Source organism: Quercus suber, unplaced genomic scaffold, assembly GCF_002906115.3.
Source record: "Quercus suber isolate HL8 unplaced genomic scaffold, Cork oak 2.0 scaffold_148, whole genome shotgun sequence".
Taxonomy (NCBI): Eukaryota; Viridiplantae; Streptophyta; class Magnoliopsida; order Fagales; family Fagaceae; genus Quercus; species Quercus suber.
This window is the reverse complement of record NW_027069609.1, coordinates 903,285-930,228: the sequence shown is the minus strand read 5'-3', so window position 1 is coordinate 930,228 and position 26,944 is coordinate 903,285. Positions and strand designations below refer to the sequence as shown.

Here is a 26,944-nt window from a genome sequence, read left to right as displayed (position 1 = left end):
GACTTTGAAAGTCTACCTAATTGATTCATCAAAAAAATAAAAAATAAAATGATTGATTGACTACGTAATTATACCATATTATAAATGAAAAAAACAGTAGCATATAATAGATTCAAACAGGGTGATCAAAATTGTGAGGTTATGGATGGGTTTGGTGTGTACATCTCCATACCTAAGACCTAAGGCCTATTACCTTTTAAAATAGAGGCACCCAAATTCCAATGCCTCAGCCCAGATTCATGCACATTAATCTGCAAACAGAAAAAAGCTTCCCCACACTGAAAATATATGCCTGAACAAATGATGAAAAACAGTGAAAAAAAATGTGCATCACAATGTGTCTCATATAATTGTGCAAATTTGGTGAACTTTATCTGGATAAAAGACAAGTGTCGTTGATACAAGAAATTGGAATAACTGGCCGGCACATTGAGATATTGATATGGTAATATGTTAATAATAAGATATTTAAGATTCCCAAAACCCTGTTATTAAAAAAAATATAAAAATAAATGTGTTTATTGTTATTTTCAATGACGTCTTTCTCGTTTAAAATAATGAGAAATAGTCTATTCGAACATTAATGTATTTGTTGCTGTACTACAACTTTGACATTGCGGTCTATATAATTCATATATTTTTTTTGAACAACCATTTTAGAATAAGAGTATAAAATAAATATTTAAATGGTACCACACCAAAATTGTCAATGCCTTTCTTTTAGGTCCTAGAGCATAATATAATAAGTAATAAACAGAAAGGTTGGTTAATGACGAACCAATTTCATTTCTTGTGTTAGTTAATTATAAAGATTAAAACTTGACCTTTCACTGATTCCATGCATGCACCACAATATTACAAGTTGACATAACATATAAATGGGACCTCCAATAATCAAAAACAAAAAAACAATTTTTCTTTCTTGTAGCCGAAAGAAAGGAGAACGGATCAAAGTCTTTTTAAGTTTTGGATAAAAGTCTAGGCACTCAAAAGCAAATTTTTATTTATTTATTTATTTATTTTTGTATTCTAAAATACAAACATTGTCTGCCAATAAAAATACCTCTGCTCCTCAGAATAAAGAATGAGAATTGAAAGTTTTGAAACCCCAAATTCGATGCAATAATATGAATGGGTGATTATTTATTTATTTAAATTGCTACCAACATGTCTCTAATTGGCTAAACAATTTGGGTCATTCTAAATTTCTAATATTATCTTTTTAAAAAAATATATAAATTTTTATTTTTGATAATTTAAATTAATATTTGAGGTGATGGGCGTGGTGGTTAAGGCATAACTGACCCATACAATCAATGATGGAAAAGTTTGGCATATAAAAGGGAATCACAGAGAGAGAGAGAGAGAGAGAGAGAGCTAAGAGGGCAACAGATTGACAAGAACAACACAGAGACGTTGATAGAGATTAGAAACTTGAGGAATGGAAAGGAAGCTGTGGATGCCGTTGTCCAACCTGGCACTGACATATCTTACTGCTACCTTCAACAATAATACTTCCCCTCTAAACCCTAAAAAAATTATAAAAAACAAAAAATAAAAAAACACTAATGATAATAATAGTACGACCGACATGGAAAGCTACGAATTGTATGAGACCACGTCATGGGTATAAGGACCTGGTTGTCCTTGGTCACCCATGCACGCGTAGTCCCGATAGCAAGTGGACTCTGCCGTTTTGACACGTATGTTCTTTCATCATCCCCTCCCCACCCATAGCTCTAGCCTCTAAGATCTTTTAGAAGAAGTAAAGCCAATGAGTCTCAAAATAATATCGACTAAAAATTATCCTCACAAATTTCGTGGGTGATGAAGTAAGAGTTGTGAATTTATATAAATTTAAAATTTTATTATTTAAAACTTGTCAAACAAGTAAGTTGTGGTAATTAAAATTATGAGTTTTGTTACTCTATTTGTGTTATTCATTTTTTTTTTTTTTGGGTAAAAGAGGATTGCATTAAAGAAAACTAAGGAACAAGCTTAGTCTTAGGACAGTTCCTATTTAAATTCAGACCATTTGACTCAGCTAAGAAAATATCAACAATGTCCACAGGCCGACAACTAAAAAGATTAAACTGATTCTCTTGGGCAGCTCCTATTTTGACCAGCTTGTCAGTGGTTCAGTTTGCTTCTTGAAAGTAGTGCTTATTCAATTTCATAACTCGATGAGTTGACTTGAATGATTGTGAGTAATTGATACTTTCTAGCTACATCCGATGACTTTTGGTCTGTTACTAACAATCACGCAAATTGATTAAAAAATGTCAATAAATGTTCTTACAAAAGTATTGGTTTACAAAATATTTTAAAAAACTTTTTATAGGAAGAGAAAAATATGACTAATTTATTTAATAATTTTTTTTATATTTCTCATGAAAACGTTATCAATACTTTTATAAATTGGTTTATTAACAAATGACCTAAGGTATTAGTTTAAAATATATTTTTAAAAACTTTTTTATGTGAAAAAAAAGAAAGTAACTTATTTTTTTTTAAGAATGGAATAGTTTTTTTTTTTTTTCATAAAAAATAATATTGAAATTTTTTTAAATGAAATATTAATAAATGCCCAAATAACTCATTATGGAATTGGACATGAAAACAGGTGTTTCGGTAGAATTATTGGGAAAAGGCTGCTTTGCTTTTTCTTTTTTTTAATTATTATTATTTATTTTTTGGGGATACAAAAGGATCTTTGGAGGGGTCAATTCTATCACACTCCCCTGATGGGGTGGGTGCCCCCACCTTGGATTTTCAACTTTTTGAAGTTGGTCAGAAATATTGACCACATTATAATGACAGTCTTGACTATAACGATAGAAGTATTACTTTTTGATAATGAGAAAAATTATGATACGGCTTTTATAACCCCAAAAGATTGTAACTTCATTTTCACCATCAAAGGTGGATGGACTTTTTGGTGGTTTGGTGACAATGCCTCACACTCTTACACAATTTGATTGGAGTTTATCTTCTGAATTTAAATATTTGTGTGGTTGATTTTGGTTCATTTATATGCTTATTGTGATCCTAATAGGATTGAGATTATACTATAATTGAATTTATTTAGAAAGTGTCTACAATTCTCTGTATAGTAAATTTCTTAAATTTGGTTTCTTAATGTAGGTTTCATTTAATTGAACTAGTAAAGTCTTTTGTTATTTGATAAGATATTTGAGATTCAAATCTCTATATAAAAAACTAATTAGTATCTAACAATAAAGAGAAATTGTCATGGAGTAAACGTTATAGTTTAAAACTGTATTATCTTTGAAAAAAAAAAAAGGTTTTGTAATGAATAATGGTTATTAGGGTCATATCAGAAAAGAGTTTCCACTACTAGTTGCCCATTTTCTTTTCTTTTTTTAAAATATTGTTTTAATTATATTTTGGAATCATAAACTATTTTTATTTTTAATATAATATTTTAGTTTAATCCATTAGTCACAAAAGTATAAAAAGTTTAATGTTTTGCTTACAAGTTACAAATAAGTGGAGAGACATTTGAAGTGAGCGCTCTATATTAGAAAGAAAACCTAATAATGCCATTAAGCTACAAAATTCATGATATCATTAAAATTTTGTACTTTTTTTTCAATAAAAATGCTGTACCTTCTATATTTACACATGTTGTATATCAATCTCTAAATTATTTAAAATATTTTACTAGTTTTTTCTTTTCTTTTTTGAGGTAGTTTTTCAACATATGGGGCCTCCTCTAGTTGATTGTCTTTTATCATTAAACTAAGATACCAATTAGATTTTTGTGTAAACAAAAATATAACCCTAAATCTCTTATTTGACGACAAAATATTTTACCAGTTAAACTAATTCGAATCTACATTTTATCAGTTAATTTATCTGAAAGCCACCGAATGGTGTATATTTTAATTACCTATTATACTCATTAACCATTTTTTATTCACCCTATGAAGAAAAGCATCTAATGATGATTTTATCACTATATCAACATATATCTTATAGCCCTCATGTGCGAGAGGGTCATGATGAAATATTCCACAATTCAATCAATCCGTGCACAATTAAGGGGAGATCATCAAATGGACCCCTATCAATGCTGCTATGGTTGCGTCGCATTCCTTCAAAAGCTTCTTATAATGTTTTATTTGTCTTTATTTTATACACACTTTTATGAATCAGAACTTAACTGCATGAAAAAAAAAAAAAGTAGTGTTAAAAAAAAAAAAAAATGGTCCTCCACAGAGAGAGAATCTTTTTGTAATTAGAAGGTATATATCATACTGTTGTTGATGGCAATCTTTTTCAGTCCAATCCAACTGGACCCTTTTTCGACAGTTGATATCTTTGCTACTATTTAAAGTTAGGTAACCTTGAAATTATAGTCAACTTTTCATTCCCATGTATATATTCCTAGTCATCTATGTTCATTGCTTATTTAATATTTAAATTATCTTCTTCTTTTTTTTATACAAAATATCTAGGTATATCAACATCTTATAGATCTTCAGTGGCGTGAATGAATATGACTATTTATCCCATTCAACCAAAAAAGAGAAAAGAATATGACTATTTATCCTTGACTCTGTTTACACTTTATTACTTACATTTTGTTTAAATTTTTTTTTTCCCCTCTTTTACAACCATTTGAAGGGAATCAAGGAATGTACAATGCCACTATGTTCCATGAAAACTGATTTATTCTTTTTCTGTTAACTCAGAAATGTCATTTTTATGGATTACCTTTTATGATGAGGTCCTCACTCTTGTGAACTCTCTAATTATTTATAAATTTAAAATAAAGTTATGATCTTTTGCAGCTGAAGTTTGATAATGGTTAAAAAAAAGAAACTGTAAAATGAAATTGAATTATAAACCCATTGCCTAAAGTTCAATTTTTATTCTCGGGATGTCTTTAATCAATGGAATGCAATTGTGGGTACTTGACTCCACTCTAATGATTTGTTCGCTTTGGGGATGAAAATTTAAGCAACAAGTTACTATAATATTTTTGCCTTTTCTCTTTTTAACTCTATCTTTGACACAGCAAGAACAAAGCCTTGGTGAGATTTTTGTCATACATGTGTGTTGCCATCTCTTACGTTTATTTATTCTCTCAATATTGAAAAGCTGGAAAGAGTTTTCTGATTGCAAATATTTAGTTTTCCATGGAGCTGTAGGTTTCAAATATAATATTCCATGAACAATTGCCATTTTTTGTTACAGTTTTTTCCTTTCATAATTACTAATTAACAAGCAGTAATGCCATGTGAGTACTCACTAGGTTCCATAATGCATCCTTTGGATCAATTAATAATTTTTCTCTTTTCATACATTTCTGCTTTATTTATAGTTATGTAAAGGGAGTATGTGTGATACCATATATGCTAGCTATTTTCCTGCAGGAAGCAAGGAGATCTATTTTCAGCACTATGGACGATACAACATCAATAAGATTTGGCGGGATGACATCCTACCTTGCCGTGTTTATCTTTGGCACTGGTAAGTATTGGACGTATATAAGCTATGCGTTCTTAAAATTTTGCTATCAAGGAATATTAGATGACGGACCGAGTTGTGTTTCTGAAATAAACTAGTGACCTCTTATCTGGTAGGCACATCTGCACTGATCTGTACATGTGTCCCTTTCACATGAATAGAGACATGACACAGTAGTATATCTGTATTTTGTATCTTTATCGCCTTGGAAAGTTGTTCATGGTTTGATTGGATGTCCATGATTATATATGGCTCATGCATGGGAAGCTTCAGCATGAACTTCTGCTTTATATCCACCTGTTTTGACTGTGCACTGGCATCATAAGATGATTTCCAGTTCCTGTACAGATGCATTTCTTTTAACCTGTTTGTTTTGCCAACTTCTGTACATAAACTGAAGGTGATGAAATATTCTGTAGTGTGTTAGCAGCAAAGAATCTCAGTGAGGCAGCCTACAACAACTTTCTGGATCACACTTTCCTTGCAGACCGAAAAACAACCATTCGTGAATACTTGGCCACAGGAGGTTCAGGCATCATGGAAGAGGAGCCTCCAGAATCCCTCAAGACCCGTTATGGTGGTTGACTGATCATATGTATATATATGACAGACCATGTACCTGCAATAAACGTTCCTCAAGAAAAAGGGAAGGCACCAGAGACAACACATTCTTCAACCTTATTTTTTCTGTTGGCCAAGGTGGTCAGAACAGCTGTAAATTTTGTTAACAAGGGAAGATAGATTATAAAATCTTGTTATTGAACAGTAATTTATATTCCAAGAAGCATAAAGGATGGATACCTATGTCCATTGTTGGCATTGAAATTAAGCAATTTTATGCCTTTTTCAGATTTGTTTTACTCTTCTCAAAATGATTTTTTTTGTGGTATTACCGGTCTTATATACAGCCATGACACTGTTATTCTTAAATCATTTTGGGGCTTGAGAAGATTGAAGCGCCAAGTCCAAAATGAATTTATTTATTACTACTGTGGGAAGAAGTTGTTCACTTCACCATGATAGCCCAAACTTGCTTTTGTGATGGCTGAAAGGAAAGAGGTGATGGCAAAGCTAAGCTTTGAAATACCATGCTGACCTCCAGCATGCAACCTCGAAATTATGCTTGCCTCCGCATAATAGCGATTTGGCATTTCATTTGAGAAAGCTAAAGACAAAACTTACTTGAGTGGTGGATCCAAGTGAAAGTTATTATCCTTAACTCACAGTCAGTCATTGGAGCAGGTTAGGGCAGAAATTTTCTTGTAGAAGTAGAACCCATTTCATTTTATGCGTCTAATGAGGGGGCTAAGAAAAAAAAAACTGTCTTTTGTGTTTTACCCAATCGCTAGTGAAGTAGTAAGTCTAATTTTTTCCTCAACTTTTCCAGAATATATCTCGTAAAGAATATAAAAACCCATCCTTTGTGGGTTTCTAATTATCCCGTTTCATTCACAAGAAGTTCTCGTCTGATAGCTAATGTTCTGAATGTTTCCAAAGTTCGTCTTTACAAATGATTTGAGCAAGGAAGATATTATGACCACAAAGCCAACAATATATTCATATAGAAAAGTCATTAGATACAGTTTCGTATCTAACAGTACGAGCCACTTTCAATATAAATTTGAAAAGAGTCCACGTAGAGTAGGAAGTGGTTAAGCATAAAATAAAGGGGTACTGAAGTCCCACATCGCCAAAGTTAAGAAGTAGAAGGGTCAGACTTTTCTATAAGTAAACAAGAGAAAAATAAATAAAAACTGACTCGTCCTGTCAGGGGTGAAAGGCGACTCGTCTATGATCGTATAGAGACGGCGGGTCGTGCCAACACCTAACATAACGAACACACACCTCTATTGAGGCGAGCGAGCTCCACCCTACTTAGGTGGGCTTGCCCGTCAATTTTTGGAAGCCTGGCTCATATTGCTGGGCTCACAAACCCATTTCAATTACTCAAATTTACAGAGACATGGAACACTGAATATATTTATGGTCAAATTTTGCATTTCCAGAACTTGATTCCTTTATAAAAGGGCATTTGGAAACTCTCCTTCAGCAGAGTTAGAAATTCAAAAGAATTATTATTCTAATAATTAAAACTTATTTAAGAAATTCCCCATTATTTATTTTAATCATTTAAATAATTCTTGTTTTGATAATTAAATATCTACCGATTATTGAAGTTTCAAGAAATTTTTTTAGACTATTGATATGGTTAAGCTTAAGCACCAAAACTCTGGGGAAAAATTATAATTTAGTTTCGATAAATTCAATTTTACATAATGGACTTGCACCACGTTACATTACATCAAGTAATGACAAATTACTAGTTTTCACTAAAACTTAGCATGAAAGACGTTTTTGAATCATTTACAAAGAATTATCCTCCTACCCCTCTTCTTTTAGAATTACCAAAATTATCACTCTACTTTGTCCATTATAAGTTTCTCAATCATCAGAGATCAAATATGTTGTCAGAAAAATTATTAAGCAAATTGAATTGGAATGCGTTTCAAAGATCAGCATCAATTTAAAATTGCTAAATCAAGTTAAGTTTGCCTCAGTCGAATCAAAGGAATATAAGAAGCAATTGCACAGTTAACAAATGAAGAAGAGGGAGCCTCTCAAAGTGACTCTCCCCTTCCACATTATTTTCAAAAATTTTAGGACTCAAATAAAGGATACCATTTCAGCTAAATCATTGACGTATCAGAATATTTCTCAATACAACATATGAAGCTGTATTAGTTTTTAGCGCACATGGAACTTGGATGTATCTTCAAGCGTCTAAATTATTTGGTTGGTCACATGGAGCGTTAGTGATTATTTAAGCTTTTCACTATTGAGCTTTCCATTGTTTCTTTGGCGGCATCAGATATTATTGAAGATTTTTATTTTTCAAGAATCCTTATTGTTTATCTTTTAAAAGTAATTTGAATTAGGACCCTCCTCAGATGTATCAGTCATCGCTAATTCCAGCTCTACGTGTTCAGTGTTCTCTAAATGCTCTCAATCACCCCAGTACTTGAAATTCATCCTCCTTTCTAATCTTATAGAATTTCCTATCATTTTTATTCTATTTTATTATTTAATTTCAATTATATCATTAATTTATATATTGTTTTTTTTTTAATTGAACTGTACCTCGAGTTTTTTTTTGTTGGGGGTGGGGGGAGACTTCAAATCAGAGTTTTCAATCATCAATCCTGTCTGTGAAAATCATCAAGTATTCAATATCATTATAGCAAATGCACTAAACAGTATTTTGGTAAAAGATCCAACATAGAGAAAAGGAACAGCATACTCTGTTTGATTAACTTCATTTCATCCAACACGGTACGACCGCCCTATCAAACAAGAACGATATCATCCAGAAGAAATCAATAGTATATTAATAAAAGGGGTATGTACAATATATATTCTTTTAGTTTGTTCATTTCACATTTCACAATCACAAGGTTCTTCATTTTCCAGTTCCTTGATTAACATTTCCATCATCTTCTTATACATAGGCATATAATGATCATTTATCATTGTTTTTGAAAGCCGGAGTTTACTATAAAGTTCTCTAGGTGTCTCAAAAATACCAACACGTTCTTCCATGTGCCCATCATGATCTCCATTAGGAGTATCGGATGAAGGTACAGAGACAATATGCATGATTCTGCCAGGGGGATAGAAGTGGTGGCTCTCTGATACTTCTGATGATGATATCGGCTTATTGCTTTCCACTGCATCTGCTAGCATATTCTCCTCTTCAATGATTTCTTTAGCTGCAGCTGCTTCTGCCTCCTGGGCTCTAATGTTTGTTTCATTATTTTGCCGTTGGAGCTCTTTCTCGAGTTCATACCATAACTCACCTTCAGTAAATTCTTCCACAGTGGACACAGTAATGACACTATCATCTGGAAGGAGTGGCTCTTCTTCGTCTGTATCATCATGTCCTGATCCACTGCTAGAAGAATTAGATTCCACTTTAATCACAATAGGGTTTCTTGATATCACTTCGGTTGCAACAGATTCAGAATTTCTTTCAGATTCTAGAGCTACTTCAGGAAAATTCTCAACCTGAGAATCCAATAGGGGGCCTACATGACGACGACGTGCACCCATGCAAGACCACGACGACAGAGATGAGCGTGTTCTGACAACAGCTTCAGCAACATTCTTTGCACGCTTCATCACAACCTAAAATTTACCAAGCAAAACTGCATCATCATACAAATACATAGGAGCAGGGGATGAAAGCTTTGAATTTGTACCCAGGCTCTCCCCATGAGAGAGATTCGGACATGCCACTAGACTACAAAGCCGTTAGCAAAAGAAAAGATTCAAGGTTTTATTACAGCATATCTAAGCAGATGACTCTATCAGTACTTGTGCACTCAACCTAGTATCAAAACCTTTTTTGTCATGATGATTGACAGGATAATTTTTCATTACCTAATAGATTTAAGAAATCATTACTTGCGAAAATTTCACTGTTGATACCTAGCTTAAATCTAGGTCTTCAGAAGAAGACGCAGGAGCAAACAATACTAGAAGAGATTAACCAACAACAGAGATAAATTTTACCTGAGTGCTGCTGGATACTGGCCACAGAAGTGCACCTGCACCAGCAACCCTGGCTTTGGCACTAGCTATAGATGGTAGATGAGACCCCAGAGCAGTTGCAGAGCGATAAACAACATTTATGACCCTTGTTCGCTCAATCTGATCCCGGAAATCATTTAACCATGATGATGCTGTCACCTGAAAATAACAATTTAAGGATTCCCAAAGTTTGTAATGGACAACAGATTTGAAAATTAGGAATTTCAACTACGAATTTTCTCTACATCCACTTCCAGTCAGAAGAGAGACATACAGCACCTCAGAGCGAAGGTCATCAATAGAAGCTGTTGAAAATGTTGGCACCAGGTCAGAACCATTTATGACAGTAGAAATGAAGTGTTTCCCTGATTCTGCTAATTCCAATGTCATACAGGCAGCTGCAGAATGACAATTATAAAACAAGCACTTAAGAAATCGCATTTTACTAATTTATCCCTTTCCAAAAAAAAAAACACATTGTATTAAGTCAAAGGCATAAACTTCTGTTGACTAACAAGAGCTGATATGCACACTCCCTAAAATTGTAGTGCAAAGATAAAAGCACCTTAAGCCTTGGGAAAAAAGGGGGGAGGGGAGCACCATTACAAATTCAAAAGACAATTTCTTTCTACACTCCATTGTCTATATCTTTTCCTCCATTGTACTAATATGTTGACGCAATGATTCTGACAACTTCAATGGATTTTGGTCACTAATGTCCTCTAGGTTTTTGTGTTTTCATTGGTAAAACTCACAAACAACTTTTGGGTTTTGAACCTGCGACAAAGATGCCATCTGAGCTACAGCTCATTTGCATAATTAAGGTCCTCCACATGACAATCTTTTGCAGTTAGTGGAGCAAATGAAGCTATTCATCATGTGAACTTAAGAAAATATCTTGATAAAGAAAAGGAAATTGACATATGATAAATAAAGGAGATTGTCATATTACCACCATGCCATGCAAATAAACTTTATCTGGTGTCCTTAGTTATGTCATATCTTGTATTCCTAATGTTATAGAGCATCTTCTTCACCCTTAAGTGTTCACTTGATAATTAGATAAATTAGCCATCATATCTATTAGAGCCTTTTCTGTTTCTCTATAGAAATAATTCACATTTTCCACTGCCATCTGAAACATAACTGATAGAAGGAACATACAATGGAAACAAAAGCTGCAAACTAGGGGACAAAGTCATTTTTAATTTGGAAGTCCCCATCATTCTGACTTCACTGAAGATAATCATCAAGTAAGATGCCACAAAATGAGGAAAAAATGCAGGTGCACACATTGATAATCCTTTGTCCCCATGACCTTAATCCTTTATAGGTAAATCTAGTTATAAAAGTTTATGAAGACTTCGCAAAGCAACTAAAAACAAAGCTATCAGTAGAAATAGAAAGCAAACATACCTGGGGCAAATGTGACACAAGTTGTCGAGGATAATTCTTTTTGTTCTCGTAGAATATATGTCAACAGTGCAGCAGTACCACCACCAAGTGAATGCCCAACAATCTGAAAATGACAATGAAAAACTAAGGCAAAATAAAATTATATATATGAAAACATATATTGCATGAACCAATTCAGTACAGTAATTTTAATTTTAAAATTGACTGGATGATGACATAGCATGGTAGAGAGAAACAAAGAATTAGAGGTTATATCTTAGGGAAAGGATCCTCTCCCATTTAAATCCTCCAATTTTTTTTCTCCAATTTTAATCTAAATGTAAGACACATAGCATTTAAAAAAACCAATGGTCTTAAAAACCCATGTAAACTACACAAAATCAAATACATACCACATGCCTCACATCTAGCTAAAAATTGGAAGGAATTGGAGGATATAAATGGAGTGGATCTTATCCCTATATGTTACAGAGAAAATCCTAGCAAAGCAAAGTACCTGCAGATATCATATTTCACTAAAATAAAATCCTCTTCCAGTTGTGGTAAATTTTACATCAAGGGCCATATTGAAATCAATTAAGTTAAATGAAAGGTTATGCTAGTAACTGACCAAAATGTTTTTTTTAATTAGTCACAAGATTAAACAAGAACTATAAGAAGATGCTTGGTAACACGAGATTCCTTGATAGGTTGAACTAGAACAGATAATATTGAATATTCACAGAAATACAAGCAGAAACATAAAAGTTAAAAATTTTATAAAAAAAAATGAAATTTTTAATAGGAAAACATGAAGAAAATTAATTTATGCTTTTTATCCTTTTATTATCCATCCAAAAAGAAAATGTTAATATCTACCACAAGATGCCATTTCATTTTATTTTATTTCTTGATAAGTAAGAAAAAACAGTATAAATAAAGCTTCTTTATGCAAAGGAGCACAGAGAAGTCAAAAAGTATGCCATTTTAATTTGTTAGACAGAAAGAAAATTTATCAGCAGAATTAGCACAATTAAATAGTGATTTATAATATCAAATTAGAACTAATAGCCCGTACCTTAACTTTGTAGTCAGGATATTTATCAAGAGCTTTGAGCAGAAAAGGAGTGCTAAGCTTTGCAATCCAACGAGCAGCAGCAACCATTCCACAATGAGCATATCCTAAAACTAAATTGCTTATTCCACCATCATGTAAAACCGAGTGGTGAAAAGGGACCACCGCTCCAGTTGCTGCTGTTAGTGTATCTTTAATGCTATGAGTACCACGAATCAATAGAAGGAAACATTTGGAGTCTTTATCTCGTATAATTGTGAAAGCAGGCTTCAAAAGCTGCAATCATTGTTCTGGTAATTAAAACAATACTCAATTATGATTTTAATTTAAATACGAAACACATAAGCAAACTAGCAATACATGCTTGATCGCATATATCATGATTAGTATGAAGACAAAAGGTTCAACAACCACCAAAGGAGAAAGCCAAAACCTTAAAGTTGAAATTTGTCAAGTTTAGCCCACATCAGAAGTCTCAAAATTTTACAGGAAAAATACGCAAAATTTTAAAAGGCTATTTTTCTCAAGTTTTAAACTCCTTTCTGTTATTTAGCTCAAGGGTTTCTTGCTATAGTATACTATTTTTTATCTCCACAGATACGCCTCATAAATTGTGGAGCCAGGCATCAACTTATGGCATCCTCTCAGTCCTGTGGGTAATTGTTGCCCATGTGAAGAGCCCTCCGACACAGTAGCATTCATATGGGAAATAACTAGTCTCAGATGCACAAGTGCTACGGATGATGGAACAGAGAGAATTCCAAGAAACAATTGAACTAAAACCCAAATAAGAGACTAAACCAGATCGCTGCATGCAATATGGCTCTCATGCAGAACAAAGATGACCACTCCATATGCATGTACGTGCAACATGATCTACATTGTGTAAGTTTTGAGTTGAAATCATATAACGCATACTCTTGACTGTAACATACCGCTGCCTTGGGCTTCTGAAATAGGACATCTTCATGAGAGTAGCCGGCAGACTCTAAAAACACCGGAAAAGGCTTCTTCGAGAAGTACATACAAAGGGTCAACAACCTCAGAAATTTATTCAACTCCGCAACAATTTCTGGACCTTTAAGTTGAATACAATTACTACCAGCATATACACTTGCAACTTGTAAGTTACCCTGCAAGCACATCACACTCAGTAACATTTCAATCACACATTACCATTATAGCTAACAACAATAACAACAACGTAAAATAAAATATAAAAGAGGGAAAAAGAAGAAAAAAAAATCGACTATAGCTCCTTGGCAACAGACCAATAAGGTAACAACTAATCTACTGAATGATCTACTGCCTCTCAGTTTCAACTTTCAAATGCACAAACAACACCAATCTACTATTTTGAAAGCTAACAGGCAAATAGCAATGCATGATACTAACATTTAACCCCTAAAATTTCTGGTTTTCCAATTGCATCCGTCCCAATCCACCCTCCTCTTTTCTTTTCTTTTTTTATAATTCAATAGTTTGGGGGGAGGGGGGATTTGAACTCTAGATGTCTCTGATTGAAACACCAAGAAGTGTCAATTAAGCTACAAGACTCTCAGCTCATCCCAATCTATCCTTCTCAAACTCGTGGAACTTTACAAAGTATAATAAAAGTCTAGAAAATCAACAACCGACTCGATCTACCAGTCGCAAATAGCTCAAATAAAGTAATAGCTCAAATAAAGTAATAAACCCTGGTTCAGATAAACAAATAAAATAAATAAATCACACAGCATTACTTAAAAAAAAAAAAATTATCTTATAAAGTTTACAAGCACTGTGACACTTTTTAGTGCTAGAGAAACTAAAAAATTGCAAGAAAGTCAAAAATTAACAATTAAAATACAAAAAAATAAGCTCAATTAAATGGAAGAGACTCATAAAGAAACAAAATTTAGCTAGCAGACAGTTCTAACCAGAATCTACAAAATTACGATAAAACCACTGCAAATAAATCAAAAAAAAAAATTCAAAAAACCCTAAGAACACACCTGCCTCCGCATGAAATAGTTAATGCCGAACGCCAAATCGCCGATCGGCCACTTGCCTAGAGTCTCCGAGTACGTGAACCGGAGCGTCTCCGACAACGTCGTGATCGACTCAAACAGCGTCGCCGGAGCCTGAGCTGGCCTCCGAGCGATTCTCTTTCTACTCGATCTCGACAAATCTCCGCCGCTGCTCCTCCTATCGCCCCCGTCTTCGTCGACCTTCGGCGCCGACGACGACGATAAAGCCGCCAGCCTCCGGCTCAGCACGTAGTAGAGCAGCACCGTAGCTCCGGCGGCGGTCGCCATTGTCCCCGCCGCCATGGGGAACTCAACAGCGGAGATCGGAAAAAAGAGAAGAAAAAAAAACCTCAAGCCAAAAGCATCAAATTACTCAAAATTGAAAATTTTGAAGGAAAAAATAAAATGTCTGATTTATGAAAAAAAGTGAAAAAGAGAAATCTTGAGGAAGAATTTAGGGTTTCAAAAGAGTTTTGAGAGATTTGGTTGGGTGTTGAGAGATTCTGATTTGTTGCAGAGAGAGGTGATGTGGAAACTTGTAAGAAGTGAGGAGGTAAAATGACCTATAATGTCCTTTGGTTTCAAGAAATTGACGGGGATATTGCGTGGTGACCAAGGAAATAGAGGGGTAGTTTCGTCAATTTGAGGAGAGCACACGTTGGGTTGGAGGTAATAGAGGAGAGAGAGAGGTCACGGTCGTCACGGAGTATAAGGTAAGAATCGGAAGAGTGCGCACGTTAAGGATCTACTATGATAATTGTAGTTGATGTGACATTATTTCTTTCTTCCTTTCTTTTTTTTTTTTTTTTTTTTTTTATAAAAATTACATGAAAGAGTATTTAAGAAGTCTCAAAATTAAAGAATTAAAAAAGAGTATAGGTTTAAGAAATATTCTTAGAAAATTTTTTACAATAAAAAAATATAATTAATTTTTTTATATCTTTTTATATTTTTCATTAAAATTGTATAATTTATTCATTAAATTTATTAAATTTACGGTACCCATTAACTGTACTAAAAAATAATATTTTTAAAAAGTTTTGTAGTTCAATTAATATCTCTTACGTTTTTAAAGAGACTTTAATTGAGGAGGAATGGAAGGAGAGTGGAGGGAGAAATTATTAAGTCTACTAAGAGGATTGCTGATGTGGTCTTCCCAACCAATAAGATTATGTCATTTATGCAAATGTGTGAGTGAATTTCTTAATCAGCACAAAGAATTAAAAAAAAATTACCAGGTGAGGACATTTGTATAAATAACAGCATTTTATTAGTTGGAAGATCAGGGAGGATCACATTAGTAATCCTCATGGTAGATCTAATAATTTCTTGAATTGAGAGAAGTAGAGTAAAGTTGACTGAAAATAAACTAATTTTGGACCAATTATACTCTACTCCCTTTCCCTCTCTCCTCTGATAAGTCCAATAAGACTAGTGGGCTGAAAAATCTCCGGATGCACTTGATCTTGAGTAATGAATCCTGGAAAACCAAAGAAAATCAGCAGAGAAGACCGGTGGAAGCCGGCCTTTAATTCTTCGATGGTAAAGTTAGTAAATTGAAGGAGAGAAGAGCTCTCAATACTTAACTTATCTAGAATTTTTTTACCAAAAAAGAAAAAGTCTCTTTACCTCTGCGCAGAAAGGCCTTTATATAGCGTTAAAAAACGGTTATTTCTCTTAATCGTCGTAGAGTTTGGAGGATTCAGAGGGTAACTTCCTTAACTGTCACAAAGGTCACCTCTTCGGGAACTGCGTTGAGATTTGAGCGATACAACTTTTGGTTGGAAGTGTGCTTAGTCTAGCTCTTTATGAATTAACCTCGTCTGTCACTAATGAAGGACGAGGTCTAGCTGTTTATGAATTCACCTCGTCCGTCACTAATGAAGGACGAGGTTCACAGCCCGCTCATCCTTCATTGGACGAACGTGTAGAAGGAGAAAAATGGTGGTAATGGAGGGACGAAGGTACTAAACACTCGCTCTCAGCTCTGAACATTGCTATGGACGACCATAAGGACGAGTGATCGAACTTGGTGTTTTTCTTGCACCATCAGTTGCCCCCCTTGTCCATGTGTCGTCCATGGACATGTAGTAATTTATTCTGGACACATGACTCCCTTTTTTTTTTCTTTTTTTTTTTTTAATAATCAGAGATGCCACGTGTCACGATGCAATTGGTGATTCATTTCGTCGGTTCATTTTTTCGAGACGAATGCCACGTGTCAATGTCTGATTGGTCGTGTCATTTCATATGTTCAGGTCAACCATCTATAAATAGTGGAATGCCCCCATTACCCTTTTACTTCTGAGATTTTTCCTCCTTGACATCCCTCGTCTAGAGCCTCGTCTAAGACTTTCCTGTGTCCATAGTTTCAGTGCGTCCTAGATCCAGGTATTCCCTCTCTCCTCGTCTTTTAGGTTTTTTTCTTTTAAAAATTTCCTTTTTAGAAAATGTCAGGGACCATTTCCTCATCTAGCGATAGTACAGTAAGAGCCATAGACGAGTATTACGACGGGAGTAGTAATAACTCTAGTGATACTAGTAGTAGTAGCAGTAGGGGAAACACTACTGACGAGGAGTATGTCTCAAGGGTCCCTGGGGTTCCTTTAGAAGAAATACAAAAACAACTTAGGAAAATTGTAGGGTCCCAGGTAGGTACCTCGTCCTCCATCCCTCCGTCCAATCCTTCGGACGAGACGGAGGTAACTGTATATAGCTGTGCTGTAGATATCCCTTCGAAGACGGACGAGGAAAGATTAAACCTTAGGGAGTGGTACCAAATCCCAGACGAGTTTAATCCTAGATTACCCGTCCGTGGAGAGTGGTGCTGCAACCCTCATTTTGGAATAGGTGTATACGAGGCCTACCTTCTTGGGGGTCTTAGATTTCCTTTAAATTCTTTTACCAGAGAACTGCTGTTTAGGTTAGGTTTAGGGGTGTGTCAGTTCAACCCAAATGCATGGAGGTTAATCGTCTCTATGCAAATTTTGTGGAGGGAAGTGTTTGGAGGGGATCGTCCTATTACTGTGGACGAGTTCCTCTATTGCTATAAACCTTCCGAGATTCATCAATCTCCTGGCTTTTATCAATTCATAAAGATTAAACAACCTTAGGGAGTGGTACCAAATCCCAGACGAGTTTAATCCTAGATTACCCGTCCGTGGAGAGTGGTGCTGCAACCCTCATTTTGGAATAGGTGTATACGAGGCCTACCTTCTTGGGGGTCTTAGATTTCCTTTAAATTCTTTTACCAGAGAACTGCTATTTAGGTTAGGTTTAGGGGTGTGTCAGTTCAACCCAAATGCATGGAGGTTAATCGTCTCTATGCAAATTTTGTGGAGGGAAGTGTTTGGAGGGGATCGTCCTATTACTGTGGACGAGTTCCTCTATTGCTATAAATCTTCCGAGATTCATCAATCTCCTGACTTTTATCAATTCACAGCCAGGAGTAAAGACTGTAGATTGGTGAAATCCCTGGCCTCGTCTGACAGAAAGTGGAAGACGGAGTTTTTCTTCGTCTCTGGATTCTGGGCTGGAAATCCTACAGACGTTAGCCGGGATTCTTTTGGTCGTTTCAGTGGGGACCTAGGAAACCTTCATCCTGAGGGTAAGTCCCTTAGCTTTCCCCTTCTTTTTACTTGCTTTTCACTTATTAACTCATTTAATCTTAATTTATTTTATTACAGCTGTTGGACGACCTACTTTGAGCAAGTTACACCGTGACCACAAGGCTTGTCTACACGTGGACAGGGATTTCCACTCTTTGGTCACCCTTAGACGACTAGCAAAGTGGGGTTTTGGTCCTAACCCATCTGATATTGCCCTTGCACACGAGATCACAATGAGAAAAAGTAAGTAAATGCTTCTTGCATTCCTTAGATTTTTTATCTTCATTTTTCTAAGTAAATCCTCTTCGTCCCTTTACAAGAATGGCAACCATGAGAGGTAACAAGGGGAAAGAAGTTGGTGTAGAAGGGAACCGTCCTGAGTTTGAATGCCAGGCTCGTCCCACTGCTGGGGAGAAAAGAAAAACTATCTCCAAAAACTTGGACCTGGAGAACCTCCCCAGCAGGCGAGGTAAAAAAGTTAAGCATGGCTTGTCCCAGGTGATCAAGCCCACCCCGTCCTCTCAGCAACCCACCAAAGTTTATGAGGTTGACTCGTCCACTCCTGTGGAGTCTACTCCATCCAAGACCCCTCCGTCCAAAACTGCGCCTTCCTCGTCTCAACCATCCCAGAGGGCCCTCTCTAATATTATTGAAAATGAAGATTTGGCCTGGGAGCGTTTCAAAAGTGCTGTGACGGACGAGGACATCAACGTTTGCTATGACATGTCCTTGAAGGACTTTGAACACTCTGGTGTTCATGACCTCTTCAAGGTAAAACTTTTATCCTTGTCTTGACTAAATGTACACTTTTCTTCTTTTTCTTTTAGTTTAATCTAAACCTGTTTTGTTGTTGAATTCCTCCAGGGCATGTCTAAGTTCATAGCTGCGTCCAGACAGGCCACTGGGTTGGATAAGACGAGGATTTTACTGGAGACGAGGATACAGGAGCTAAGGGAAGAGTTTAGGCAATGGGCTGAGGTAGCTGCCAAGACGACTGAGGAGGCTAAGGAGCTTAAAGCTTTGGTTGAAGAGTTGAAGGCCAATGCTGTAGAGAAGGATGCTCGTCTTGAAGATTTACAAAGAAAGAACGATGAGCAGAGCATTCTCCTCTCCAAAGCCAAGGAAGATGCAGTGGCTGAATTTAAAGTGTCTAAGCAATACATAGATGCCTTAGACACCAATTATGCAGCAGGGTTTAAAGACTTCAGGATAGATGCTGCTGAGAGATTTCCTGATGTGGACTTCAGCTCTATCATGCTTAATTTGAACCCTGCCACCACTAGCTCTCTCCTTGGCCTTGACTCTGAGGACGCCAACATTGAGGACGATGCCATAACTCAGCCTCAGGACGACCCCAATCCAGATGCCTCCACTTAGAAAATATATTGATGACTTAGTTGTTTGTTTTTGCTTCTTCTTTTTCTCTTTTTTTTTAAAGAGAATATATGTAACTCAAGTACATTTAATTCGTCCATGTTTAAGGACGAATCTTGACAAAACAGTTAAAAGGGTGTTTAGGACGTTTCTAGTCCGCCCTTGAAAAACAATTAAATGTGTACTGTTTGTTTAATGGACGAGTGTTTATATTTTATACTTGATTTGTTTTACTCGTCTATATTTCATACACAAACTCAAACCATTTTTATTGGAATTCTCACTTGTAATTTATCCATGCAAAATGATAACAAAAACTTCACTCGAAATGGTTTTAAGTGAATAGGCACTACTCGTCCTCAGACTTGCCTATGCTTTTATCTCGTCCATGAGATACCTCTTCTTTGAAGTAGGTGATTTAAACAAGTTCAAAACGCCCATGTTGTCTCTCGTCCATGATGTGATTAGGTTGTTTATTTTCTATCCTCCCCCATTTTATGGACGAGCATGCCTTGGTTTTGCTTGTGATTTGATGAGCCAGCTCTACCTCGTCCTTAGCTTTGGACGAGAGTGCTTTATTTCATCCTTGGAAAATTTGATTTGATGAGCCAGCTCTATCTCGTCCTTAGCTTTGGACGAGAGTGCTTTATTTCATCCTTCGAAAATTTGAGATTACATCTCTGCGTCTAGAGAATTTTCTCGTTTTGAGCTTTTCAGCTGTTTTCAAGTCATCATGAACAAAAGTAGTGCTTGAATCATGGATTTACACAACATTATGTACATTCCACAAATATTGTTCACAATACATTGTTTATAGACGAGGCATGTTCCAAGAAACTAACGCCTGCCTTAAAAGAAAACCAAACACAAACCAAACCATAAACTTGTCCTTAACACAACAACAAGACAAATTAAATAAACAGTCTTTTATGTAGAATAGTTTATGTAGTCTTCGGACTCGTTCGAAGTCATGTTCATCTACGCTTGCATTTTATTGATAGTACTTCCTCAAGTGCTCCACATTCCAAGGATGCTCTAACTTCCTCCCATCCAGTGCTTCCAAGTAATAGGACCCTTGTCTTTTGCAGTTGACGACTCTGTAGGGGCCTTCCCAATTTGGTCCCAACTTCCCGTGAGCTGGGTTCTTTGTTGCTAGGGAAACCCTCTTCAGAACGAGGTCTCCTCCGCTAAAACGCCTTGGCTTCACCATTGCATCATACTGCCTAGCCATAAGGTTTTTGTACCTTGCCATCCTTTGTTCAGCATCCATCCTTACCTCGTCTATGAGATCAAGGTTCAAACGGAGTTGTTCCTCATTATCTTTATCTTGATACGCCGCCACTCTATGATTAGCCATGTGCACTTCTGCAGGTATGACTGCTTCTGTTCCATAGGCTAGTTTGAAAGGAGTCTCCCCTGTAGGAGTTCTTGCTGTCATTCTGTATGCCCACAAAACACCTGGTAGCTCATTTGGCCATACTCCCTTAGCCCCCTCAAGCCGAGTCTTGATTAATTTTAGCAAGGATCGGTTTGCAACCTCTGCTTGGCCCATTAGCTTGTGGGTGGGCTGGTGAGGAGTAGTGATTTTGAATTCCGAAATGTAGGCAAAAATCTCTAAAAAGTGCATTATCAAATTGTTGTCCGTTGTCTGATATTAGCACCCTGGGTACTCCAAATCTGCACACAATGTTCTTCCACACGAAATTTTTGACATTCTGTTGTGTAATGTTAGCCAAGGATTCTGCTTCTACCCACTTGGTAAAATAATCAATACCAACCACGAGGAACTTCATTTGTCTTACGCCCAGTGGGAATGGACCCAGAATGTCCAGCCCTCATTGTGCAAAGGGCCAGGGGGCCGTCATTGGAGTTAAATACTCTGATGGTTGCCTGGGGACGTTGCTGAACCTTTGGCATTGGTCGCAGACCTTGACGTAGGCCTTAGCATCAGCTTGCATGCTAGGCCAATAATATCCTGCACGAACGATTTTGTGGACGAGTGATCTGGCTCCTGAGTGATTGCCACACGCTCCTTCGTGGATTTCCCTTATTATGTAGTTTGCTTCGTCCGGTTCCAAACACCTTAGATAAGGCTGGGAAAAACCTCTTTTGTAAAGAATCTCGTCCATTAGAACGTACCTGGCTGCCTTTACCCTTAGCTTTTTTGCTTCGTCCTTTTCTTCTGGGAGTTGTCTGTCTTTCAGGTACGACACAATTGGAGTCATCCAACTCGTCCTGCCTTGTACCTGTTGTACTTCTGGAATGTCTATACTTGGCATATATTGAATTTCATCTACCTCGTCTACAGCTTCACTTGCTGAGGCTTCTTTCGCCAGAGTATCAGCTTCCATGTTTTCTTCCCTTGGGATTTAAACGAAGTTCACTTCTTCAAACTTTTTAATAAGGCGCACCACTCTATTCAGATACTTCCTCATTCGCTCTTCCTTGGCTTCAAATACGCCATTCACTTGGCCTATGATTAGCTGAGAATCTCCCAGGACGAGGAGTGACTCTGCTTGAACGGACTTGGCCAATTCCATCCCTTTGAGGAGTGCTTCATACTCGGCTTCATTATTAGTTTTCTGGTACTGCAAACGAACCCTGTGTTTTAATTTGTCTCCCTCTGGAGATTGTAACACCACACCTACTCCTCCTGCATATTGCGTAGACGAGCCATCCACATAAACCACCCACTTGATGCTTTCCTTCTCACCCATCTCGTCACAATTCAAAGTAAACTCTACAATGAAATCTGCCAGAGCTTGAGCTTTTATGGCATGCCTCGGTTGATACTTTATGTCAAACTCACTGAGCTCGACGGCCCATTGGATCAAACGTCCTGCAGCCTCTAGTTTGTTCATTGCTTTCTTGAGTGGGTGATCTGTCATGACATTAATAATGTGGGCCTGAAAGTAATGCCTTAGCTTCCTGGAGGCTGTTATCAATGCGAAAGCCAATTTCTCCATCAATGGATATCGTCCTTCTGCTCCTCTCAATGCTCTGCTAGTATAGTACACAGGCCTTTGTACCTTGTCTTCCTCCCTTACTAATGCTGAACTCACAGTATGTGGGTAACTACCAGATATAAATACAACTCTTCCCCTTGCACGGACGGGCTTAACAAAGGGGCCTTGGTGAGGTATGTCTTCAAATCTTCAAATGCTTTCTGACACTTATCAGTCCATTCAAATGCTTTTTTAAGAACCTTAAAAAATGGCAGGCATTTGTCAGTAGCTTTGGAGACAAATCTATTGAGGGCGGCGACTCGTCCGGTAAGTGATTGGACTTCTTTAACACTGCTCGGAGGCTTCATATTCAATATTGCTTGGATTTTATCAGGGTTTGCTTCGATTCCTCTGTAGGAGACCATAAACCCCAGGAATTTTCTTGATGATACTCCAAAAGCACATTTGCTAGGGTTTAACTTCATATGGTAATGCCTCAATGTATTGAATGTTGCCTTCAAGTCGTCCAGATGCCTTTGTTCGTCCTGAGTTTTTACTAACATGTCGTCTATATAGACTTCCATATTCCGCCCGATCTGCGGACGAAACATATGATTGAACAATCGTTGGTATGTTGCCCCAGCATTTTTCAAACCGAAAGGCATCACTTCATAACAAAATAATCCCTGACTGGTGATGAAAGATGTCTTTTCTTGATCTGCTTCGTCCATCCGAATCTGATTGTACCCAGAGAAAGCGTCCAAGAAACTGAGTAATTTGTGGCCCGCAATAGAATCTACTAGCTGATCAATGCGTGGTAACGGGTAACTATCCTTTGGGCAAGCCTTGTTTAGGTCAGTGAAATCAACGCACATTCTCCACTTGCCATTCGCCTTTTTGACCATAACTACGTTAGCCAACCACTCAGGATAGTATACCTCTCGAATGAACTTCGCTGTAATCAGCTTTTGAACTTCCTCCTTAACAGCATTGTTTCTCTCTGGGACAAACACCCTCTTCTTTTGTCGCATTGGTTTGGAGGAAGGGCATATACTTAGATAGTGGGTAATGACACTGGGATCATGCCCGGCATATCTTCGTGATTCCGTGCAAACACATCCCTATTTCTTCTCAAAAAACAAATGAGATCTTTCTTGATACTTGCTTCCAAATCTGCCCCAATCCTGGTACACCTCTCCGGGTTATTATCATCTAAAGAAACATCTTCCAACGCTTCAATAGGTTCTGCCACAACTTTCTTTTCTTCAATAGTCATTGTTTGCATTTGCTCGTCCATAGCCAACATGGCCAGATAACACTCTCTTGCCGTTAGTTGGTCTCCCTATACTTGGCCTATTCCATGCTCCGTCGGGAACTTGACTGACAAGTGGTATGTAGATGTTATGGCCTTTCACCTATTTAGAGTTGGCCTTCCGATTATGGCATTGTAAGAGGACGAACAATCAACCACAAGAAAATTCACCTCCTTGGTAACTTGCTGCGGATAGGCCCCTACTGTCACTGGTAATGAAATGCTGCCCACAGGTTGTATCTTCATTCCACCAAACCCCACTAGAGGGGAGCTTGCTTGTTGCAGCCGATCTCGTCCTAACTTCATTTGCTGAAAGGCTGGATAATACAAAATATCAGCCGAACTTCCGTTGTCTATCAACACCCTTCTAGTCTTGTAATTAGCAATAAGGAGAGTAATGACGATAGCATCATCATAGGGGTGGTGGATTTTCTCTGCATCCTCGTCTGTGAAGGTAATCGTCTGCTCGTCCGTAGCTTTCTCACTTGGTAACCGTCCGGAGAGTTGAACGTTCTGTACTGCTTTCAAATATGCCTTCTTTGACTTGGACGACTGTCCTGTAGAACTTCCCCCTAGGATGATCCTTATTTCACCAAGCGGTGGTCGTGATGTCTCCTCTACCTTTGCTTTCAACTTCTCATCCTTGTGGTCTCGTCCAAAGAAATTCCTCAACTTTCCTTGCCTAATGAGATTTTCAATTTGCTGCTTCAAATCAAAACATTCATCTGTATCATGCCCGTGGTCCCTATGGAAACGACAATACTTGTTTCGATTACATTTGTTGGGATCCCCCTTCATCTTCTCTGGCCACTTCAAAGAAGGCTCGTCTTTAATCTGCATAAGAACTTGCTCAAGTGGCACATTCAAAGGGGTATACTGTTGACTTCGTGCTGAAAGGCCTGCTTTCTTTTCTCGATCCCTCTTATCTTCCGTCCGTCCCCTCTTAGGACGAGGACCTTGTTCTGATTGACGCGTTGTGTTGGCTTCAACTTTCTCAACTCTCTTCCTCTTCTTGGCTATGATAGCATCCTCTGCATTCATGAAGTTCTGGGCTGAATGGACTAGCTCAGCCATAGTTTGAGGTGCCTGTTCATATAACTTATGTATAAATAGATTAGAATGAACGCCATTATAAAATGCTGCCAAGAGGAGTTTATCATCCACCTCGTCCACCACCAAGGCATCCCTGCTGAAACGCGTGATGAAAGACTGCAAACTCTCATTCTCCCCTTGCTCTATGGTTAGCAAACTGGACAAAGAACGTTTGTGCCTTTGCCCTCCAATGAAATTATTGACGAACAACTTGCTCAGCTCCTCAAAGGACGCCACTGTATTAGGAGGTATTTTGCTGAACCACACTCGTGCTGGTCCTTTCAAAGTAGTAGGAAAAGCTCTGCACATTATTTCGTCTGGAACTCCTTGAAGATGCATAGTAGTTTTAAAGGTGGCAATATGGTCAAAAGGATCTCTCGTCCCGTCATACGAATCTAAAGGAGGCATCTTGAACTTAGGTGGCAAAGGATGAGCATTGACGGACGCCACAAAGGGGGAATCAGTTCTGTGGACCAAGTCTTCCACAGGGTTTGTTTTCCTCATGTTTTCCCTCATTTCGTCCATGACCCTTCTCATTTGATCCATTTCCCTTTCTAAGTGAGGTACCCTCCGTGACACAGTACCTCTTGATTGATTGTCAGTCTCAACATTCCTTTCCTCCTCTTGACTCTGAGCCTGTTCTCCAGCGTTCCGTTCATGAGGCTGTTTTCTTAACTCAAGTTGCCTAACCAACTCTTGGTTTTGACGAGTTAGTTCTGCCATAGCGGCAGCCATGGATTGCATATGTTGAAATGAGGGTGGTTGCATGGTGGGTGCTGACTGACGGTCTCGGTGAGGGTTACTAGATGCGTCCCTGCTATGTTGAGGGCCTGGACTCGTTGCTCTAGATCTTGTCCGAACCATTTCAACTCTTGATTGGAGAAAGAGACTATAGAACTCAATAAATTAACTCCCCACAGATGGCGCCAACTGATAGATTCAAAGGAATTCAAAGGAATTCAAAGGAATCAATGGGCTGGAAAATCTCCGGATGTTCTTGATCTAGTAGAGTGAGTCTTGAGAAAACAAAGGAAATCAGCAGAGAAGACCGGTGGAAGCCGGCCTTTAATTCTCCGATGGTAAAGTTAGAAAATTGAAGGAGAGAAGAACCCTCAATACTTAACTTCTCTAAAATTTTCTACCAAAAAGAAAAGTCCCTTTACCTCTGTGCAGAAAGGCCTTTATATAGCGTTAGAAAACGGTTATTTCTCTTAATCGTCGTAGAGTTTGGAGGATTCAGAGGGTAACTTCCTTAACTGTCACAAAGGTCACCTCTTTAGGAACTGTGTTGAGATTTGAGCGATACAACTTTTGGTTGGAAGTGTGCTTAGTCTAGCTCTTTATGAATTCACCTCGTCCGTCACTATTGAAGGACGAGGTTCACAGCCCGCTCGTCCTTCAATGGACGAACGTGTAGAAGGAGAAAAATGGTGGTAATGGAGGGACGAATGTATTAAACACTCGCTCTCAGCTCTGAACATTGCTATGGACAACCATAAGGACGAGTGATTGAACTTGGTGTTTTTCTTGCACCATCACAGCCTGATTGCATCTGCCAATGAATGGCTCCTTCCAATGCTTCCCAACAATACCAAAATCTCACTTTATACTCAGAATGGGTGTGGTAAGTGTTTGGGCTAGTAACCTCTCAAAGATAAGATGGAAAGGTAGAGTTGAGGAAAATCAGAAGGAAATGTGTAGATGATTGTGGGTATAATAATCTCTAACTCTCAAGTGTATTTTCCATGGTTTTCTCTCTGAAAAACACTCCTAACAATTTGTGGGTAATAAGGTTATATATAGTGTGGGTAAAGACTTAGTAAAGCAAAACATAACTTTTTGTCAAACAGAAAGTTTAGCGGATATCATTCGTTCCAAGTGGATCTTCAAGAACAAGACCAATGAGGATGGTGAAGTTGTATGAAATAAATCTAGATTGGTGGCTCACGGTTATACTCAAGGTGAAGGAATAGACTTTGATGAGTCATTTTCTCCTATAGCAAGACTTGAGTCAATCCTTATTCTTCTCTCCATAGCATGCATCATGAATT

The 26,944-nt window shown here is 37.4% G+C and overlaps 3 protein-coding genes across 3 annotated transcripts; 1 reads left to right on the top strand and 2 right to left on the bottom strand.

Moving 5' to 3' along the window:
* Nucleotides 1-8,856: 8,856 nt before the first annotated feature.
* Nucleotides 8,857-15,214, bottom strand: LOC112038038 (uncharacterized). Its single transcript, XM_024070849.2, has 7 exons — nucleotides 14,548-15,214; nucleotides 13,489-13,686; nucleotides 12,557-12,829; nucleotides 11,500-11,602; nucleotides 10,363-10,481; nucleotides 10,066-10,242; nucleotides 8,857-9,678 (listed from the first exon to the last, which is right to left on the bottom strand). Exons 1-7 carry the CDS (start codon nucleotides 14,863-14,865, stop codon nucleotides 8,929-8,931), a joined length of 1,938 nt encoding a protein of 645 aa, XP_023926617.2. The 5' UTR covers nucleotides 14,866-15,214; the 3' UTR covers nucleotides 8,857-8,928.
* A 3,277-nt stretch (nucleotides 15,215-18,491) lies between these two features.
* LOC136069032 (uncharacterized) lies at nucleotides 18,492-19,547 on the top strand. Its single transcript, XM_065777093.1, has 2 exons — nucleotides 18,492-18,941; nucleotides 19,035-19,547. Exons 1-2 carry the CDS (start codon nucleotides 18,492-18,494, stop codon nucleotides 19,545-19,547), a joined length of 963 nt encoding a protein of 320 aa, XP_065633165.1.
* A 4,353-nt stretch (nucleotides 19,548-23,900) lies between these two features.
* LOC136069031 (uncharacterized) lies at nucleotides 23,901-25,628 on the bottom strand. The gene has a single exon (XM_065777092.1). The coding sequence runs from the start codon at nucleotides 25,626-25,628 to the stop codon at nucleotides 23,901-23,903; it is 1,728 nt and encodes a 575-aa protein (XP_065633164.1).
* Nucleotides 25,629-26,944: the final 1,316 nt, after the last annotated feature.